This window comes from Sceloporus undulatus, chromosome 2, assembly GCF_019175285.1.
Source record: "Sceloporus undulatus isolate JIND9_A2432 ecotype Alabama chromosome 2, SceUnd_v1.1, whole genome shotgun sequence".
In the NCBI taxonomy this organism is placed as follows: domain Eukaryota; kingdom Metazoa; phylum Chordata; class Lepidosauria; order Squamata; family Phrynosomatidae; genus Sceloporus; species Sceloporus undulatus.
Window position 1 is genome coordinate 90,214,294 of NC_056523.1, and position 22,473 is coordinate 90,236,766.

At 42.0% G+C, this 22,473-nt stretch overlaps 1 protein-coding gene across 1 annotated transcript; it reads right to left on the reverse strand.

Moving 5' to 3' along the window:
* Positions 1-1,864: 1,864 nt before the first annotated feature.
* GM2A (GM2 ganglioside activator) lies at positions 1,865-19,223 on the reverse strand. The gene is made up of 4 exons (XM_042453232.1): positions 18,810-19,223; positions 13,323-13,475; positions 6,253-6,435; positions 1,865-4,919 (listed from the first exon to the last, which is right to left on the reverse strand). Exons 1-4 carry the CDS (start codon positions 18,951-18,953, stop codon positions 4,749-4,751), a joined length of 651 nt encoding a protein of 216 aa, XP_042309166.1. The 5' UTR covers positions 18,954-19,223; the 3' UTR covers positions 1,865-4,748.
* Positions 19,224-22,473: the final 3,250 nt, after the last annotated feature.

A 22,473-nucleotide genomic window follows, 5' to 3' on the forward strand; every position in this document is an offset into this window, starting at 1 on the left:
CCGCCCAAGTCTACAAAGGTTATGCTACAACTTTTTCCACACAGTCTCAAAAGTGCTACAAGATCCCTTTGGATACTGATATTCCAGTCTAATATAGCTATGTCTAAGAACTTGTAAAGCAGGAGTGGACAATTATAGCTGTCGAGTGGATACTATGAATAGTCCTTATGTCCATTGCAGTACATCTAGAGGTGCAATTGCCCAGCCCTGGTGTAATGACATCCTCCTAGAAGCCTAGACAAACAAGTCAGTCCAGGTTACACAAACTTCAAGAACCCAAGCTATCATTGGCTTCTAAACTGGCATCAATTCAATGCAGTAGCGTAATTTTAACCCTCTGAAAGATCTGCATACCTGTGTACATGCACAAACAAACAAACACAGCTATATCAATAAAAAGATTTATTCAATAATTTGTTATGGCTCCACAGTTTAAAGGCCACTGGATTTTTTCAACATGAAACTGGACCCTACAAGGCAAAACTGCAATTTTGTGGTAAACATTTCATATGAAGATAATCAGAGATCATTAGAGCAAGATTCCTAGTACAGAGCAAAAATCAGTGGAAGTGTTTATTACTGTTTATGGACTGTAATAAGTGTGTGTGGAGGGGGGAGGAATTAAAGTATTTTTCAAAACAATAATACCACATAAACAAACTATCTCCATTATGCTCTACACATCTATCTAAATACCATCAGGAAATGCTTACATTAAGGCTTACAAGGTGCTTTAGCAGCAAGTCATATAAAAGCCAGAGTGGGATGCCACAGCTCAGACAATTGAACACAATGCCAGTGCCTGGTTAGAGGAAATAGTGCAAGATGATATAGCAATTATCTATATCATATCTTTTACACATGCACCTTCTGTGTAATTATAAGGAAGGGGGTATGGGATCGCTATGGAGTTTATCAAACGGGATGGGAGGCTCTCAATTTCGAAAGAGAAGACAGCGTGGTCAATTTGAAAATTCACGCAATTACGTGATTACTTATTACACCTTAAATTCGCTGTAATGGCCTCCCTGAATGCAACCCAGGTTCTGTGCAAAGTAAGCCATTACATCAGTGGGTTCTTAATTGTGAATTGGCACCCTTGCGCATGCTCAGTGAGACTCCAGGTGACTGGAACATAGCATATTTAGGCGAGTGAGAGAGAGGAACCAAGGAAGCCCACAATTTACAAAAGAGGTTGGGGTGGAGGTGAGAATGGTTGAAAGAACATGCTCTATTCACATTAAAACGAACATATGTTCACTCTTTGTCACGTTAAAAATGTGAATATAATGGTTATCCAACAGCTCCTGGTCCATGCCTCTTAATTAGCAGTCAGCAGCCCCCCCCCCCCAGCAATGCTGAAGGACAAGCGGAAGCAAAATTGAAGCAGAATTGCAGCGTGGCTTCATGGGAAATCCCCCTTCTATATTGGGGGGGGGACCAGGACCAAAGGAGACATGTACATCACACCAAACAACATTGCACTGAGTGTGAAATTGCCTAGGAACAGGGCTTATGACTTCACTAGTTCACTGAATTTACTTAATGGTGGATTGTCATGTGATTGCATTCAGAATGCGTTCAGACTGCCAGCGATCGTGTGCGGTAACCTTTCGCACAATAATGTGAATACACATGATTGCGTTCAGGATGACACTGGATTTATACTTCCAATTTCAGTCGTGTGATATCCTCCTATGTCAGGCAAGAATGAATTAAAGAAATCCATCCTCATGGACTGCTCTCTGGCTCATGACTTTATCTCCTAACTTGTCGATACACACAGAAATCAAAAGATACATATGCATATGTACATACATACACTTTAAAATCTTTCCAGTTTAAGAAGTAAAACCGTGAACTGTTAGTCCCCTATAAAGTTTATTATGGTATGTTTTTTCCTGTAGCCTCGGCAACTGATGTGATGAGCGTTTGGTTTAGAGGGAGACACGGTATTTAGTGGTGATGAAAAGACATAGAAACATATGAAACACATGAGAGGGCCACAATCTGAACAGAATGAATATAGAAGATGGCAGTAGGTTACGAAATAAGACACTTAGCCCATTTTCAAACCAAGTGGAATGGCACAAAATAAGAAATATTATATGAAAACCCCTGAAAAGATAAAATCCAAAATCCAAAATTTTGTTAATGTTATTGATATCAAGGACAACACACGTACAACAATATCTCTCACTGGTAAGAATACAGGAATCTGTAGTGCCTACAAAGACTGATATACAAGTTTAAGGTCTCGTTGAGAGGGAAAAAAAGCTTGGGTGGGAGAAAAAGCCTAAACACACCTAAAATTCAATCCTTTAGAGGGAAAAGTTCCTATCATCTCCAACCACTCAGTAACACTACAAAAACTCACTCTTACACCTATCAGTTAGACTCTAAAGGGTTGTGATCAGATTTCCCCCCCAGCTGGAACAGGTTTTTGCCAGTGCATCACATGTAAAATATACCAACCAATTTGTTTGTACCCTCATAGCAGGTAAGAACGTAGAAAAAAAATTAATGATATAGCTATCTGTCATAGGACACAATGCAAGGTACTCAAATTGTCAGTAAATGGCACAGTAAGTGTACATCATGTTTTAATGAATCTGGATAACTTGTGCTTCCAATGTTCATAAGACAATCACATTGATTGATTCATAAAATATCCCCTTGAGTTTTAGGACTCCTGTCAGAAGAAGGAATGTCAATAACCATGTTTTGCATATCCTTCCACCCTGAGGCCTGCCATTAGCAACAAAACAATACACATACAAATCACTCCTCTCTTCCCAGGGTCACACAGCATATATATACCAAACTATTTTCCAGGCAAGCATTCTCTGAAGAAGCCAGCCACAGATACTGGCAAAATGTCAGGAAGAAACTCCTCTAGAACATGGCCACATAGCCCGAAAACCCCACAAAAAACACAGGCATATGTTCCAAACAAAGCTGCGTATGTGAAATAGCAGTGCAAGTCCTCTAGTTTGCAAATAGTGGATATTTAAAAGTTGGTAGTTGACTGCTACTACCCAGAGGACCTTTTCTTCAGCCGCTCCCAGATTATGCAATGGCCTGCCAGAGGAGATCCATCATATCACCAGTTTGGACAGCTTTAAGAAGGCTGTCAACATGGATCTCTTCCGGCAGGCCTTTCCTGAATAAGAAACTCAGCTATCAATTGAATCCACCATCTCTCAGTATTTTGTAGCCCCACTCACCCGTCTCTGATTATTTTAATTTATTGTTTTAATGATTAAAGTGTCTACTAGTGTTTTAGGGGAGGGAGGGAATACAGTGAGCCAGCGCCATATGCAAGCTCCTTTTAGGCGGCTTTCAGCATATGCTGAAGCTGCCAGGGAAACGGGCGAGTGCCCCACGCAGCAAGCACGAGCTCCATTATATCCAATGGGGCTCGTGAATGGAGTGTGCGGCCGCAGGGTGCCTGCGTTGCTGCACAGCAAGCATGAGCCCCATTGGATATAATGGGATTGAAGCTTATCGCATTTTTTGCTTTATGCGGGGGTGGGGTCTGGAATGGATCCCCCACGTAAAGCAAGGGCCCACGGTAATTGGGGGGTATTGTGGAATGCATGTCTTTGTTTTAATTGTAAGCTGCCTCGATTTTCTCTTTGACAGAGAAAAATAAAGTTTTTATTATTTATTTATTTAGAAGACAGAACATTCTCTAACTTCTTCTCTCATTGTGTTGTTTGTCTTGCTTGGCTCCAATGCCCCTCCCTTGGAAAGCAATACTCTGGATGCACAAGATGAGATGAAATGGGCACTGGCCTGCTCATCCAGTATTTGGCATGAAAGAAGATGAATGAGCCACCTCACCTGAACATGTTGGCTAGGTATGGGTGAGGTTCTAGGTCAGTGATGGCGAACCTATGGCACACGTGCCAGAGGTGGCACTCAGAGCCCTGTCTGTGGGCACACGTGCTGTAGCCCTAGCAGAGTTTGCCAGAGTTTCTTACTAGAAAGCCAGAGGTATGTGGCACTTTGCAATAAATAAGTGGGGTCTGGGTTGCAGTTTGTGGCACTCGGTCTGTAAAAGGTTCACCATCACTGTTCTAGGTACTAGGACTTGAGTCAAGGTTATGACTCAAAGGAGCGGAAACTGGCTTCTACCTTCATGTATGTCTTGGTGAATTGCTGATCAGGCTGTTCTGTCTCATACTCCTAAAGTTCCATTATGAGGAACCTAGAATGCAGTGGGATTTCATGTGTCTCATTATGTGCAAAGACCATGTGTGTATTGTATTACTATATGTTACGTGCTAAGGAGCTGCACTTGATCCATGAGCATTACCCACCCCTTCCATTCCCATGCAGGACAGATATCCTAAGCAATTAATGAACTCCGACTGCTCAGACATCTGAATATGAGAGAACCTTTGAGATACATAGATGGATAGATGGATGGATAGATGAATGGATGGATGGATAGATAGATAGATAGATAGATGAAAGTGAACCTTCTTCAGTGTATTACGTTGACTCGCCCAGTGATTTAGGAGTGAACCTTTGATTCATATACATACACACATACACATTTGAATGAAAGTGAACCTTTCTTCATTGTATTTGGTTGTTTCTTCCAATGATTTAAGGAGCAATCATTAAAACAATAATACTTCCCCTTAAGGCTGCAAAGTGAGTCCCAGTATTAATATCAGCAGGACAGTAAAAGCAGGAAGCAAATATGGCACTTGCCCCCCAAAATATTTGCATGGTGATTACCAAAACCATTGCAACCCTGCAGATAAAGAAAAGCAGAGCCTGACGCAGGCAATTTCTTGGTCACCCATAAAGATTACAGCTTGAATCTTGTAGTCTCCATTGGTAAGGAATGCAGGCAAGTCTATTTTGGGTATGTAGATATCAGATTGAGGCAAGTTGTAAGTACCCTGTAAAGGAGGGAATCAAAGATATAGCTGTGTTACTCTGGAAAATCAGTATGCAAAGGGATCTTGCATCATCTTTGAAACTAACTGAAAGATAGATGTTGGAAACATAAGCTTTTGTAGACTTGAGCCTAATCCCTCAGATGCATTTGGAGGAAACACACATAGACAACAACAAAACCTGATTAATCCTTATCAGCCACCAAATTCTTGTCTATCTGTCAGTGTAGAAGATTTTTGTTCTTTGACCAAAGGCAATAGGCATAAATCCTTGGTCTGGATGGTGTGGCAGGATAATGCAGGGTTTTTGGCAATCTTTCACAGATATATACTGACATGCACTGCCTCACCCTCTCTTCAGGAACATGAAAACCAGGGCTGAGCAAAATGCAGCTCCTGGACCACGCATGATCTCCCTCAGCTTTTTTTTTCCAGGTCAAGTTTTTTTTTCATATAGAAGATGTTTTTTCCACTCTAGAAAGAGCAGGTTTCAGTTGAAATGGGACAAATTACCATTCCCCCAGTAGAAAAACAAAATCAGAAATTGCATTTCTGGTCTTACTGGGACAGTGGAATAATACCACAAGCCTCACAGTTCTTCTGAAGTTGCCCACCCCTGGGCAAAACAAACCTTTGGGACTATGATTTGTTTAGTATAGTACAGCAAGCATTGCAGAAGCCAGGACCTGTCTTGCCTTTCTGCATCCTTCCACCCCCTCCTCACACAAGGCAGTAAAGCAAATCCTGGATTTTTTTCCTGGGGAGTTTATCAGACAAGGAGAATTGGAAGTATAATCTGATGGCAATCTGAATGCAATCATGGGGTTTAACAATATTGCGTGATAACCTACTACACACAAATTTGGGCAATGGGAAGTCAGTCTGAACGCAATCATGTGGTTTCACGTTATTGCGTGATAGACTGCCACGTGCAAATTTGGGCAATAGCATGCTATTTTCGGGCAATGGGGAGCTAGTTCGAATGCAATGTGTATTCACGTAACTGCGCAAAACTAGCGACTTTAAATGAATGCGTTTTGGCCCCACTTTCTTTTCATTCAAATTTAAGACAAATTCCTCCCGTTTGATAAACTCCTGGGTTGAGGATGGGAAGGGAGCTGTTACATTCACAAGGCAAGCAAAATCTGCCACAGATCAAAATCCTTAGCTTGTTTAGTTAGCCCCATATTTCAAAGTGACTCTTCTTTTAGTAGAATTCAGTGGCACCTTCAGAAACCAGGAACAGACCCAATGGAAGGAACTGCCAATCCTAAGTGGGGTTTGGCTTTTACCAGTTGCCAAGACTAGATTACCATAGGTTAAAATGTGGGCTTACCGCCTTAAAGGGACAATGACAAGGAAGTCCATAAGACAGCAACGGTTCTGGACATGGTTGGCCAGGAGGGATAACAGAGTCCAGTAAGGCACAAATGTCTTCATAGGTGCAACTGCCAAGTTGATCTACACAGGGGACCTTTAACCACATTTCACCAAGTCTCTTCTCCAGGACGACCACAACCTAGAAATAGATATCGCACAAAATGTGAATATACCCCATGACTTCCTCCATGAATGTTCCTCTCCTCCCCAACAATCTTTCCACAGCACAGTACTTAATTAGGCTTGAACAACTGGTTATCCACTGTGTGGCCATTTGCTCTGTGGGATACAAAGGAAGAATTGGATCATCTTCTATTGCAAAGGAAGTTAAAGTGCAGTCTTATGCAGTCCCTGGAGCTCTTTTTTGATCCCCAAATGATTAAAAAAAAAGTGGCCCCAAATGTCCCCAAAGGCCTTCTAGGACTTTTGACTTCTAGGTCATTTGCTGTTTTTAAAAATGTCCTCTCCTGGGCCTAAAATGGCATGGGGTGTGTGTGTAAAAACATAGTGAAAATGCCTCCCATGACTCCTAAACGATGTTAGGGGTCTTTGGAGGCAAAAGATTTGTTGTTGGGGGTGTGGCAGGAGGTGCAGCCTTCCAAAGTCTCTTAGGTGGCTAATGCATCACCCTAGCCTCCAACAGTTGCCCATTTCCTGTACCTTTACTCCACTGTCTATCATCTCACACAGATTTAAGAAAGAAGGCAGCTACGTACCTTCACACAGTGCAGAATTTACTTTTGCAGCTCACCATAATGGGGCACACCAGGCTCCTTGACAAGTCAACAAGGAAAGCTGCAGAGGTGTGCATGGAACCGCATGATGACAGACAAAAACAAACTTCCTTGGACATAGAAATGTCAGACATTGCCAAATACAAGGCTACTATTTACCCATTTAGCCCAGCATTAACTAGCCACAATTCTCCAGAATCACCAGCATGGATATTTTTCTATAATCTGCTCTCTTACCACGTGGCAGAGACAGAAAGGGCCTCCTGTGGGCAAAACATGGCTCTACCACTGCACTATGGTCACTCCTCGGATACACATCCACATACAGGATGGTGGGGGAAAGGAGCTTGTCACCCCCAAAGTAACTGACAAGATGGGCATCCAGGGAACAGAGTGCTAGACTAGATGAAAATTTAACCCAGTTCAACAAGACTGATTGTGCCATAAAGCACCACAAAGAGGCAGTAAAGAGCAATAAAGGCACATTGCAACATAATGAGGTCTTAGGGCACTTCCTGAATTGTTGCTCCTGAAAAGGAAAACCGAGTCCGTAGCAGAACATACACATGAGGTTTTGAAAATGGTTGGGAAGAAAAGAGTTTAACAGCTTTTCTTAGGACTTATTCTCACTGTGAAAATAATCCAGGATAAATCTGGACTGAATCTCAATTGTTCACACACATCCCAAATGCACACAATTACTTTTGGGGCAGGCGGCTGTCAAAAAACCATTTAATCCGGGATAATCAATATCAGATTATCCTCTAGTTTTTTTTAAGAACCACATTATCAGTAGTGTGAATAACCAATGTGAATAGACCCTTGAATGTGTTCCATATCACCAATTCCATCTTTATTTGAATGCTTTCACTTGTGAGCAACTGAACTTGCAGAGATGTTCACAATGATGTGGTTCCATAGTGTGAACATTAAACCTGGAATGCGTGAGTGAGATAATTTGCATCATCACGCTAAAAAAAACGACTAATAACCCCTTCTCCAACTAAAGCTAATTGCAATGGCTCTACAAGATCTAAAAAACTTGGAATGGGTGAAATATTCACTAAACTACAGTCCCACTCTTCAAATATGAGCACAAAAGAATATATTTCATGAACAAAATGGCATATTGCCTTTCTTATCTCTGCTGATACCAAGGAGGAAAAGCATAAGGGATTGTATAAACATACAATCCAGCTAGAGCTGGTTATGTCCTATTAAGCCCTATATGGCTCAGGTCCAGGCTATTTGGCACACTGTATCTCCCTGCATGAACTGGCCCAGGCTCTGAGATCATCAGGAGAGGCTCTTCTCTCAATCCCATCCCCATCACAAGCACGGCTGGTGGGGACACAAGAGAAGGCTTTCTTGGTGGCTGCCCCTAGACTCCTCTGGAACTCCCTTCCCAGGGAGACCAAATGCCCCCCCCCCCTTTGTTATCCCTTCTTTCTGTTCAGACAGGCTTTTAAAACAGAAGCTTTTTAAAGAACCTCTTGGGAATGTTGTACTGTTTAAAAGTGTATGGCTTTTACGTGCTTTTATCTTTTTTAATTGTATTCTATTTTTAAACAAATGAGCTGTTTTAATATTGTAACAGTTAAATCCTGTTTTAACTGTCACTTTTGTAAGTGTTTAACTGTGTTTTTTAAAATGTAAGCCACTATGAGTCCCAGTTTTAGGGAAAAAGCAGGATGATGATCATGATGGATGGGTGAGGAAACTCTTAATTAAGCCTCCCCTCTGCTCTGCTAGTCTCTTTCTTTCTGCCTGCTGGCATAAGGATTCACATGACAGGAGCTCACAAAGCCAGCCAGCTTGTGGTATCAAACCAGCTTTCTCTTCTCCTTTCAGCAGTTCTCCTAGGAACAGCTGAGATGACTGTTCTCCCAGCTACAAGACATCAATCTGTGTGACCTGTAGTAAAGCCCAAAACTTGCCTCAGTGAGAAGAGAAGAGACACGCTTGAGGATTCCATGCATCGGCACATTTTTATGTAAACTAGTCTAATCTCTACTTCGCAGGCTAGACTGTACTTATCTTTCAGATTTTACAATCTTCCAAATATTCTGATACAGTTCCCATTACTAACAAGATGTACTGAATGGCACAGAATAAGTATTTTAGGATTTATAGAGAATGATGCATGGGGGTGGGAATATGACCCAGGAGACACCTAAATAAAGTCAATTTTTGTGCATTTTATAAAATTACAGACTGAAGCCATAACAGATCTTACAAATGAGCACCAACTGACATGAACCAAATCCACAGAGCTCCAGCCATTCAAAGAAAGAAGACCTTTCTGCACAGAAGAAGATACCAAAGCCTGTCCCCATAGCATCGCCATTGTCACTTTGCATGGAGCATTCAAGAAAATCAGAGGCAGTGCAAGAGAATTCTCTATGCTTATGCCTCACTTGTTCCAGCTGAACGGTAAGGTACTGTGGGTGCTTACCCAAGAGTCCTCAAAATCTTGAATGTGGTACCAAACCTCCCTTCAAACAAGCCGTCTACCTTACTTTTTCTCTGGGAGTATAAATTTCCAGAAATTACTATTAGAGGCCAATAAAACAGGCACTTGGAAGAGTTCTTCACCTAGTTCAAAAAGGATTTCTGACCTATGAAGCAATGGGCTTGGGATGTTCCAAAGCAGCAGCACTGCACTTGTTTGCAGTATCCCAGAAAGGAAACTGATGGAGCAAAATGCAGAAGGTCTGGACGTCAAATAGCTCAAATGCATGAGTGAGCATGCACACACAGAGCTTCCTGTTTCAGTGTTATTTCTGAAACCTGGTTATGATGGTAAAAAGAAATGAAACTTGCTTTCACTTTATCTACTTCTTTTTCTTTTTAGAATTTTTGGATCAACTTAAGCGTATAGATGCTGAAAGACTTATATCATTCTTTTACTCTGATACTATTCCAGAAAGGTACATCCCTTTGTTGCACAGGAAGGCAGGTGTAGGTGTGTTACTGAGGAAACACATTTGTTGAGATTTAATGGCAGTCCATAGTTTGGCCTGCACTGAGCTTCAGGTATATATTCTGTCCTCCCTTGTTTGTATCTAATTCCCATTTCACTACTTTTGTTATACGTCTAACTTATAGCAATCCTATTGTAAGGTTTGTTCAGAGGTGGTTTGGCACCTTCCTCTGAAATATAACCTGCAGCACCTGGCATTCCCTGGTGATCTCCCTGCTTAGTTTCCAAGATCAAACAGGATCTGGTCTCTTCAAAGAATTCAGGTTGAAGTGAACCTCAACTTGCCATTTTGTCCAAACTAGCCAATTTTGATGCACTGCAAAGTAAGATCAAGGCCTCACCCCACATCTGTGCACATACCAAACCATAGAGTGGCATTTCATCTGAACCATCTCCAAAAATATTTTGTAATCTGTTGCAGAAGAGGAACCAGCAGAGGAGTAGCCTAGAAGAGTGAGTCAGAATGAAAGTAAGACTTCATGTGGAACAGATTACAGTTCTCCCTCCCTTTTTGCAGTTTTCAAACCCGCATCCTTCGATAATGCACAAGGGACGAACAGAGCAGGAAATAATGGGGAGCATGCCCGAGGCACACGTGCACGCACTCCCACAGCTGCACATCTATATTCAAGCCAATGGGGCTTGAATATATGCGAAACTCTGTTTTCGTAGAGGGGTGTTTCTGGAACAGATCCCCCATGAAAACAGAGGGTTGACTGTATAAGAAACATCTTTAAAAAGTTTAGTGCTAGCTGAGCTGAAGGTAGTTCCTCAGATTAACCTCATTCACAATATGTGATTTTTCCATCTGCCACAATTTCACTCTATGTTATCTCTGTTTTATATTCTCACATTTTAAAACAGGAACAAACGCACAAAGAAAGGGTACATTCAGACAGACCAAAAAGTCCCAGAGTTTGCTTCTGTCCTTTCCAATTTTATACTGGGTTAAAATAAACTGACCTGAGAAGCTGATGTAGAAGTCTTTGTTCATAATGGGAGCTGACAGAAAATATTCTGTGATAAACAAAAAATGTATGATCTCCAAAATAAAATTGGAAAGAACAAGAACAAAATCTGGAACTTCTTGGTCTTTTTAATCAGTCTGGATGTACCTTTAAGGAAGTGATGTGATTATAAAATATGTAAAAATTACCCACAGAATGATTACCCACAGGAGAACTGCTGAAAGGAGAAGGGAATGATAACAGAAACAGCAAGGGGGAAAGAATTTGAGAAATTAGTAAGGAGCAAATAAGCATGCAGCATTTAAATTATGATACTGCCAAAGTTCTCAGGCCTGGAGTCTAAATTAAGTAGACATGCTGTTTTAGGACCAGAATGCAGATTCTTTATGATTCAGTGAGCAATGTTAGTACAACCAACAAACACAAGCCAATTTGTTCTTTTTCAGTTTTCCACCATATTTCCCCCCTTTTTTCCCAAGACAATGTCATTTCTGACACCATCTCTTTTGGTTGTTGGGTTCCACTCCACTCTGAATTGGCTGCATTCCCTTAATGCATGGAAATGCAACTGCTTAACAGAAAATGATGAACTTGAGTCTAATCCAATTTCTACTGATAGCCCATCAGATGCAGAAAGTTTGTCAGGAAAGCAGGAATTTGAAATGTGGGAGTACTTCACACAAGGCTACATAGTCACACCTGTAGAATTCATAGAAAACTGTACATTTCTATATAGTTGTCCTCTCGGTATCTGGAACCCTGCTTTGGAAATAGCCTTTTAAATCTTCAAATCTGCAAGTAAGCAAGCTTTCTTTGTTTCCTATTTTAAATTCCAAGTGATGTGATTTTAAAAATATGCATAAACTTTAATTAATTTCATTAATTTCCCCATGTTTAGACTCTGTGGGCCTACCTACACTTGCACAATCCACTATATTATAGGCAATAGGTAAGCATATATTTTGGTTTTATAGGATAAATATGAGACTTCCTACCAAGACCCAGAGGACTAAAAGGAAAGTAGAAAAGCTCACAAGGAGTGGCAAAGCTGGCCCAAGGCAGCCAAATGAAAGCCACAGTATCTAACACTAACCAAGTTATTTTTGGTACAAGAACCAAAAAATCCCACAAGCATCTCTCTGCTTTCCTGGCAATTAAAAAAAAAGGAAAAATCAATTAGGAGATCACATTTTGCTGCCTGTGCATGAGATTGAAAATCCACTGCCTGAAGCAGCCACTTCACCCTCCCTAATGATGGATAAGGTAGGCCCTGCCAAATGAAAGAATTCTTTAAACTGCTAACCAAGAAGATACAAAACCATCCTCCTTGTTGGTCTGTTTACCAAGTTTCCCACTTTAGGCATACTTCAGTTATCTCCCCTCCATATGTTTCAGTCAACAGCTAATTGTTCCACAAGATTTCTTATATATCTGGGTGACCATTTCTACAAACAATTCCATGGATTTATGAAATCCAAATCGTGCATCCTTTTGTTTTTGTAAAAGAGGTGAGTTGCCTGTTTGTGGTAGTTATTGTGAGTGTTAAAAAGTAACAACATCACATATTCTTAATATACCTTGCTTAATCCTGAGTATTTCTAAGAGAAAATTTCAAACCACATTGAAGCTTTTGCTGGTCTGCTCTACACTAATGAAAACTTATCCTGTGTTCAATGAAAAGCCAACAAAATAGTTGGATAGGCTGGCTGTATGCCTTGCATCTGACATCAGGAAATTCAGTTTAAAGCCCACCAGCTGCAAAGAATCTAGCCTGGAAACTATCACACATCCAATACTAATTTCTTCCTCTCATTGTGAGAAAAAAGAAGAAATGCAAACCCTGAAATCATAGGATTCTCCAAGAGGAGAAAAATTGTCATTTCCTCCTTTTGGAACATGTGATTATCAGAAGAGACCCTAGGTTTGTTCATTATTCTGACAATTAGGAGGGAAAGATCACAAAGGGATAAAAAAGGTAGAGTAAATACACATGCCTGATATTCCCTCATGAATTTATTCTTTATTCCTCATGAATAAAGGACCCGTGCAAACCTAAGCTTAATATGATGTCAGATTTGGTTGCTGAGATGGACCAATACAATTAGGTTAATCTTCTAAGAGCACTGAGTTGTCCCAAAGTACCTGGGGATAATCACCCCCCCCAACATTTCATTGTGTTTTAACATTTTTATAATCAGTTCCTTATCTCTATCTTGTTTTTGCCTTCTTGTAAGCCACCCTGGGTCCCATGTCAGGTGAAAGTTAAGACATAAATCAAATCAAAATACTGGAGATGTGAGAAGCCATTTTTCATGGCTTGACCCCCTCCCCTTTCTCTTACCTTCAAAGGTGCAGTGAGAGCTACACTGGTGTAAAGCGATGCACTGATTCTGATATTTCCTGGGATGACAACTGGATCTGGACCTATAGACAGACTCTTAATCCCAGCAGGGTTCGATGAAGGACCACAGTTCTCCCAACTAAAATTTTCAACCTGAAACATACAGAAGAAGAACTATTAAGAGAACTGCATTAAGGTTGACAAGTGGCCATAGGCTGGATAAAGACAAAGCAAACAGCAGGCAGCAGATTGAAAAGCAAGAAGCTAGAAGAAGTATAGAATGGCAGACAAAATACTAAGTTGAAGAAGGAGGCTGAAAGAAAGTCAAGGGAGGAGAACATTGCACTGGTAGAAAAGCGGACAGAGAGAGATGATTGCTGAGCTGTCTAGGAGTCAGCATGACCAGAATAAATGAAGGAAACATACATTGACAATAAGGATATGAGGAAATAGTAGGTGGAGGCAATTAAACTGCAGGATTTATGAACCAAGACCCAATGTTGTACTTTCACATCCACCACCAGCAGAATCAGGTGTCTTTCCTTCCTGCTAAACACCAAAAACCCAGTACAGAAGGCTTTCCAGTTGCATAACAGGGCTTTTAGGGTGCAGAGTGAGAGAGGAGGATTGCTGAAATTGGTGGAGGTGGCAGGTTCCAACTGAAGTTGTCCTTCCATCACAGGCAAAGATATTTCTATTCAACCAGGGATTCAACTGAAGGGGCTTTTAACTGGTTCTTCCTCCTTTTGTTTTGTTGCTATGTTTTTAATTACTGTACTTTGCTTTTATGAGATTTTGTACTGAGATTACTGTTACTGGTATATGAAAAACTGATTTAGGTCCCATTTGGGGATAAAATAAACAAATTATGTTTTATTATTGTTAGCTATCTGGAGCCAGCATGGTGTAGTGGTTTGAGCGTTGGAGTATGACCCTGGAAACTGGCCACAGAAACCCACTGGGTGACCTTGGCAAGTCACAGTCTCTCAGCCTCAGACAATGGCAATGACAAGCCCCTTCTGAAGAAACTTGCCCCCCAAAAACCATGATAGGGTCGTCTTATAGTCGTCATATGTCAGAAATGACTGGAAGGCACACAACAACAAATGTTTCTATTTGGAGGATCATCTCTCTCGTAAGACTGCTCACCTGTAGTCAGAATTGGTGCAGCCCAGAAATTTTTTTTAGTGAGACCTCCATTTCTCAAGTGCCACATCATCATCATCATCAACAACAACTTAAATTTCAGCAGACAAGCTGCATTAAATTCCAAGCTTTGAAAAAGAAGGCTGCAGACAACTGGCTTTAAAAAAAATTTTTTTTAAAGGAAGATAACTAGAACCAACAGCTAGGGCAAAATCTCAAGACAGAATAAGCAGGCGGTAAGGTTGAAAGAGACATGAAAGAGATAGTGGAGTTTTTTTGTAGCCCTTTAGTTTGTGATGCAATCTCATGGAGGTTTTCATAGTTATAACTCTCCCCACTGCTGTTGTCCAGAGTTGCTCTCATTCTCCCAGATGCATCTCAAGCCATTGATGGTAGATTTATGGTTTCAACTTGCACAATTCCTGTACAGAAATGACTTTTGCACTGAATGAGTATATATCAGACAGTTATGCCACCCACTGGTATAAGCACCTAAAAGGCTTTCTGTGTGGGTGTTTTCCAAGGTCTAAGACAGTCCTAACTTAAACAGACTGGTTCAACAGGGGCAACTCGACTCAGATCCCAACCATTAACACCTCAGTTAGCCTGAAGGTACTTGTATGTTCTTCTTTCAACACAACGTCACAGCACTACTGTCTACAATTTCACAACACAGTACTCCAGGCCTCTACATGCTGGAGTGGGTGTGTAATAGTACTGGCACTCCTCACTGGAATCATTGTGCTCTACATACCTATTGTTCCATTTTGTATAAAAGCCAATCTTACTAATTTACAAAACTTCAGAAAAAAACACTTCTCCTTGATAAATACTTACCGCGACAGGAAGTGTCTAAAGTTGCATAAGTAAGTCATTTATTTAACACTGGCAAATCAGCTAAGTGTCTCTGCAGATTTAGAAAACTTTGCAAAGGCTCTTTGACTCCTTTTGGATATTAGTCATTTGTGTTACTTAAGATATGAGGGCTCTTCATGACTTTCACTGGCATAACACTCTGCTCTTTTTGAGAGGTGCACAGTGATAGCAATGAGGCAACAAAAAGTACGGTAAGCCATCTCATTGAAAGAAAACACTGCCATTCTAAGCATTTCAGGAGAGCCTTTGTTCTCTGCCATCCTTCCTACCCATTACCACAATGTCCACAGTTGTCATTTCACTCCTGCCACTATGCTGCTGTTACTGCCGCCTATGCTGGCAAGGTTAATCTGACTGGCACAACAGTGGCACAGATATCCAACATGTGGCATGTGATAAGTGATATGAAAGCACTTTAATTCTTATTAAATTCCAACCTGAGATTCAGTTTGGTAAACAAATGAAGGTCCAAGCCACTCCTTGACAAACCACTCAGTTCAATAACAGCCCAAATGTAGGTGACTATTATTTATTTATTCATTCATTTCATTCCTATTCCTCCTTTCTCCCAGAAAGGGACCCAAGGCGGCTCACAAAGAAAAACATTTGAAAATTTTACAATAAAATTTAAAAACATTTAAAATCAAGTAGCTAAAAACAGTATAAAATTATATAAGCATACAAAAGTTAAAAATATAACTAAAGCACCACACACACACACACACACACACACACACACACACACACCAGCCTTGCTAACAGAGGCGGTTTCCAGACCGTCCAAAAGTACGTGCTCGGCACGTACTAGGGTTAGAAAGAAGCGTCCTTTCTGGGCACACCTAACCTTAGTACGTGCCAAGCACGTACAAAATGGCGGCGCCCATTCTACATGGGTGCCGCCATTTTGACGTAGGGGACGCTTAGCGTCCACACGTCTCAGTGCCATTATGATGCCACAAGTGCGCCAAGGCTCCTTTGGCCACTGAGGCTCCTCTGCGCAGCAAATGAGGGCACCGGCAGACTGCCATTTTGGGCAGTCTGTAAAGCGGCAATGATTATATATTAAAAGCCTGCTTGAATAAAAATGTCTTTGCCTGCTGGTGAAAAGCAAGCAGGGAAGGGGAGCCAACCTAGCCTCCTTTGAAAGGTATTTCCAGAGGGTGGGAGCAGCCACCAAGAAGGCTGTGTCTTATGTCCTTACCAAGGGAGCCTGCGATGGTGACAGGACCAAGAGAAAGCCTTCCCTTGTACATCTTAGAATCCTGCAGGTTCTTATTAAGAGATATGGTCTTTCATATAGTCTGAACCTAAGCTGTGTAGGGCTTTATAGATCATGATCAGCACTTTGAATTGTGCCCAGAAATGAACCAGTATCCAGCAGAGCCTTTCAACAAGGGAGTTATATGTTCTCTATAATTGACCCCGGTTAGTGTTCTGGCCACATTTCAACTAGTGACCTCTGAAAGGTTTGTCAAGCAAGAGGTAGGTTTCCAGCCGTTTGGGCCTAGCCATGCCAGCCAGATACCACACAGAACTTTAGGGTAGCACTAAATAATGTTGTGTCTGGTTTTCTCAGGTGCTGACAAAGTAATGAATTTTTGTGTGCCTGAAGAGCAGTCCCAGGCTCATCCTGTGCACAGCCTCTGTCAGGTATAATTAAAAACAAAGAGACAAACTGTGCATTGTGGAAGTAACTGGAGGCGACTCCAGATTTCTTTCAACTGGGTTAACCTCTAATCCAGGAACAGAAAAGAACTAAACATGATTCTGGGGCATTGGCTGTTTTCAGGGTTATATCACTCCTGTTTAGCAGACCTAGAGATCATCTAACACAACTACCATATCCAGAGGGCAAAGGTTTGGATTTCAGAAGTGAGCAGACCTTGGTGCAAGAAATATATATGGCCAACTGTAGTCCATTCTACAGCTTGACATGGACACATCCAAGTGCTTGAAGAGGTATATCTTCCTAAGTAGCCTCTTTAGCTTTGGTCAAGATGCTGCCAGAGAACCACACAGAAAGAACCACTGAGGTGCTTCTTTTCTGCTTCCCACAGACCAACATGGCAATACTTCCAGCAAGAGGGCACTGACTTTTATTACCCGTGAGGCACATGATCATGCCACGCATTCCACTCGACACATCAGCAACCAAACAACAATCAAAACTGCACAGTAAGAGATTCACTAATCACTCCCCAGCTTTATCATCCATGCTTATTAATTTGACAGCATCAGTATAATTAACTTTATATAGAAACTAATTTCCGCAAGGTGCTATAACAAGTTTCCTCTGCTGAAGTGTCACTTTTTATCAGCACTAAGAGTTAACATTTTGTATATCCAGAATTAAGAGGATTACCTAAGGAAACTGAAAATAAGTATCTTTATTATCATTGTTTTTAGGATTCTATCAAGGGCTCTGATTTGTTCTGCACCGCCTTGCTGACCTTCTGTAGCATGGTGGCATAGATATAATACATGGATAAATAAAGCCTTTGCTGATGGGGAATGAAGGAGTTTATGCATTACTGGAAAGTAGTTCTCTCTACTCAGGTCCAGCAAAGTCTGTTGGACTATGACTCTGAGGAAAGGGTTTGATTCCTAGTTCAACCATGAAACCCTCTGGGTGACTTTGAACAAGCGACACTCTCTCAACCTCCTCAGGGGAAGGCAATGGCAAACCCCCTCTGAACAAGCCTCACCAAGAAAACCCCAGGATAGGTTCATCAAGTCAGAAACAAGTTGGAAGGCACAAAACAACAAACAGAAACAGTAGTACATTGGGGGAGAGTGGTGATTATCTTGGCTTTAGGATCAATATGGAGAGAGAACATGTAGCCCCTTTGAGACAAAATGAAAGGAAGAAGTTGGTAGCATGAGCTTTCATAGACTAAAGTCTACTTCCTCAGATGCTTTGAGGATGCATCTGAGGAATCATAGAGTTGGAAGAGACCACAAGGACCATCCAGTCCAACCCTCTGCCATGCAGGAAATCTCAATCTAAGCATCCCCAACAGATGGCCATCCAACCTCTGTTTAAAGACCTCCAAGGAGGGAGACTCCATTACACTCCAAGGGAGTGTGTTCCACTGTCAAACAACCCTTACTGTCAGGAAGTCCCTCCTAATGTTGAGGTGGAATCTCTTTTCCTGCAGCTTGCATCCATTTTGTTCTGTGTTCTAGTCTCTGGAGCAGCAGAAAACAAGCTTGCTCCCTCCTCAATATGACACTCCTTCAAGTCTTTAAACAGGGCTGTCATATCACCTCTTGGAGTCCAGGAAAGTTTATGCCACCTTCTTTCTTTCAGTGAGTCTCCAAGGGGCTTCCTCTAGAGACTAGCAGGGCTATGTCTTTGGCTTCCGGGTGTCCTTCCTTGAGCCGTCTTGGGTCTGTGGGGTAAAGGCAGATCACAACAACAACAACAACTGATTTCCAGACTAGCAGGAGGAGGGGGAGACCCACCTGGGTGGCCCACCTGGGCCAGGCCTTCTCCAGCAGCACCATGGGCTGCTGCTGCTGCTGCTGCTGCTGCAAGGCGCCCCCAAGCACAGCTGGACACAGCTGGAGGGCGCAGAGGGCCAGCGGGAGGAGGGCCAGCGCTTGCATGGCCAGGGCAGAAGGAAGGAGAGCAAAGAGAGACAGACAGAAGAGAGGAAAGTAGGCTTCTTTGCGGAGGAGGAGGAGGAGGCCAAGCGTCTTCCTCAGGCAGGGGCTGGTGGTGGGCTTTATAGCCAAGGCTCCTGGGGAGAGGGCCGCTTATCGCCAGCACCAGATGTTTGCTCAGCTGCCGGATTCCTTGCCTGCCTTCTCCCCTCCCAGGCCCTGGGCAGCCAGCAAGGGCTCCGCCTCCATCTTCCTTCCCCTTCCCATTCCCCTCCTCCTCCCTGCCTCCCTCTGGCTGCCCCCGGCTCTTGAGGGGGGGGGGGGGAAAAAAAATAAATACATCTATATTTTACAAAGTGGTTGTTCGAAAAAAAACCCTTTTCCGTGCCCCCGAAAAGCCCATTGGCATTAAGCAATTTGAGATATATATATATATATACTGTGTGTATGTGTGTGTGTTGTGTGTTTATATATATATATTTAAAAAATAATATAAATAGTACCCGTGTGCGTATAAAAATAAGCCTTTCCAGTGCCTAAAATGCACATCTACATCGAGCAATTATATGTGTGTGTGTGTGGGGGGGTATCTATCTATCTATCCATCCACACATACTGTAATTTCCCCCCCTGCAGCCTCAGTCAGCTGTGGGGAAGGGACTCTGCCCTCTGCTGGAACAGGAGGTGCATCACCAAAATAACAGGCTTCCTTTTCAGTGTTGCCAATTTCTGGGGAATTTCCTAGAAGCAGGACAATTAAAACCTTTCCGGGAAATTTCCAGGTTTACCTAATTTCCGGAAATTTTCAGGGAATTTAACCTTCCCGCCCAAACACACCTTCCTGCCCCAAAAACACCCAGCATACCCCTCCGTCCCGGAAGTCGTGCCCCTTTGGAGGCATTCCAGGAAGCCAGTCAAGGGATTTCCTTAGTGGGTGATTGTCAACACTGTTCCTTTTTCAAAGAGAAGCCAGTCTGGCCTCCTCCCAATCTTCTAAGATTCCCCATTTTTTCCCTATGCCCCCCCATCCACACCTCTTGGAAATGCATCTGTTCAAAATGTCCAAATGCCTCTGAGGAAGGAGACTGAAGTCTAGGGAAGCTTATGCTGCCAACTTCTTTCCTTCAGCGAGTCTCAAAGGCGCAACAAGATCTCTTTCCATACTGATTGTACAGAGTAACACGGCTATACTGTATCTTGGCCTTCGACCCCTTGGAAATGTTTGGTTCCTGTTCGCGCCACCTACAAAAGTGAACTCACATTTGAAGATGAAGAGGTCTAATTTCTGCTTTTTGGACCACATGTCCAACCACTTGTGGGTGAACAAATGGAACTGTTTAAAAAAGCTCTTAAAAATGCTTTCTCCAGTGCATAAAATGCAGAAATAAGAGGTTTTTCCCCCAGTGCATAAAATGCACATCTACATTGAGCAATCAGGCTGTGGAAAAATAAATGTTTTCAGGGCCTAAAATCTACATCTACATTGAGCAATGAATGAGGTTGGTCAAAAATAAGTAACAAAGAGGAATCTATGCCCAGTGTCACCCACTGGGGTTGTCACAAAAATGGGTGTTGTGCAAAAAAAATGAATACAAAAAATGATTATTATTATTTTTACCTCAAAGGGGAGAGTTTTGCAATCATGGGGTAATAGCATATGGCTAGTTCTAACTTAAATTTAGGGTGTCAGGACACAATCTGGCTGAGGTAACATCGTTCTGAGTCTCAGGGATGAGAGTCGGTTTTGCTCCATCTCAGCTGTGTCACAGATTGCATCCTGTATACTAATCTTGTAAGCCATGTCCAACATCCCACTGGGAGTGCATCACAATGGTCACAATCTGTCCGATTTGGGCAAGGGGACACCCAGGTTCAAATCTCAAATGAGCTTTGAATGACTAAGTGACTGTGGCCAATGTGAAGTCGAAGGCTTTCATGGCCGGCAGCCATAGTTTTTTGTGGGTTTTTCGGACTATGAGGCCATGTTCTAGAAGAGTTTATTCCTGCCATTTCACCAGCAGCTGTGGCTGGCATCTTCAGAGAATGCTGGTGAAATGGCAGGAATGAACTCTTCTAGAACACAGCCTCATAGCCCAAAAACACAAACCAACCCCATACCCCTTTTTGACAGGACATGAACCTGTTCAGAGTCTGTTCCCAGACCCATTGTTGTGCTTTGCATATTTTTGATGAGCTGTATTGAAAGATCATAGATGTAGCACTATCCATTCTGCCCTTGTAATTGTTGTTGCTTCATACAAACAAGTTTGTAGGGTAAGGCAGGCAGGGCATTTCTGGCACAAGCCTAACTTGCAGCTCAATACACTTCAGTAGCCAGACCATTGAGGCAACCAATGCCTTCGATATTGGACTTTCAGCAATGTCTACCTGGAAAAAGACAGAATGCCCCCATGAGGGACAGAGAATCTTTGGTTCCCCAGAAACTTTGGACAACAAATCCCACAATCTCTTTATCATTGGCCATACTGGCCATACTATCGACTTCTCAAAGTCAATAGTCCAAAAGATTTGGAGGCCCAACAGTTTGTCTTCCAGATTATGTCCTTTGGATGACAACCTTGTAGTCTTGTCTTCCAGGTTATGTCCTTTGGATAGCAACCTTATAGTTTCCAGCAGAGACTACAAGGTTGCTATCCAAAGGACATGATCTGGAAGACAAATTGTTGGGCCTCCAGATCTTTTGGACTATTGATTCTGTGAAGACTCAGGACACAGGCAGAAGTTTGTAAAAGAGTGACAGACACTAAGTGTAAACATGAGGAAATAGTGTCCCAATAATAGGTTATCTTTTTAAAATCAGCTATCATACATTCATTGTATGATTCGACTAAAGGGGGCAGGTGGATTGACTCACGTAGTGTAGCAGGACATTTACAAGGCTTCTTCAAAGCATTTCCTACTTGCTATCCAGTCGTAGAAAATGGCTCCCACCATGACTTTAGGATTCTGAACTGTGGCTCCAAAGCACATGTTTGGAAGTAAATTGTTATAAACCTCTAACATGTTACTTTGGGGGATAGCATAGGCATAACAATGTGACTTTTGCTAATAATATGAAATTACTTTTGATCATTGGAAAAGACAATGATGTTAAGAAAGGTGGAGGGAAGAAGAAAGAGAGGAAGGCCACATGCTAAATGGATGGACTTTATTAAACAGTCCATGAATATGGGTTTGCAGGAGTTGGGCAGAGCAATAGAGGACAGGGGGGCCTGGAGATGTCTCATCCATATGGTCGCCATGGGTCAAGATCGATGCAAAGGCAGTTAACAACAACAAACTTTTGAAAAGGAGGCTTCCAGTGTCGGCTGCAAACTTATTCTACTAGATTGGACTAGATGACCTACAGTACACCTTCCAGTTCTGTAATTTTATCCCTTCTCAGTTAGATTAAATTAATTAGTTCTTTCTTAGACCTCAAAAGTACTGATTAATCATAAGAAAAGAATGAATAAAATGACAGGCAAATGAAGCAGACCCAATGCAACTCTCACAGAGCAGT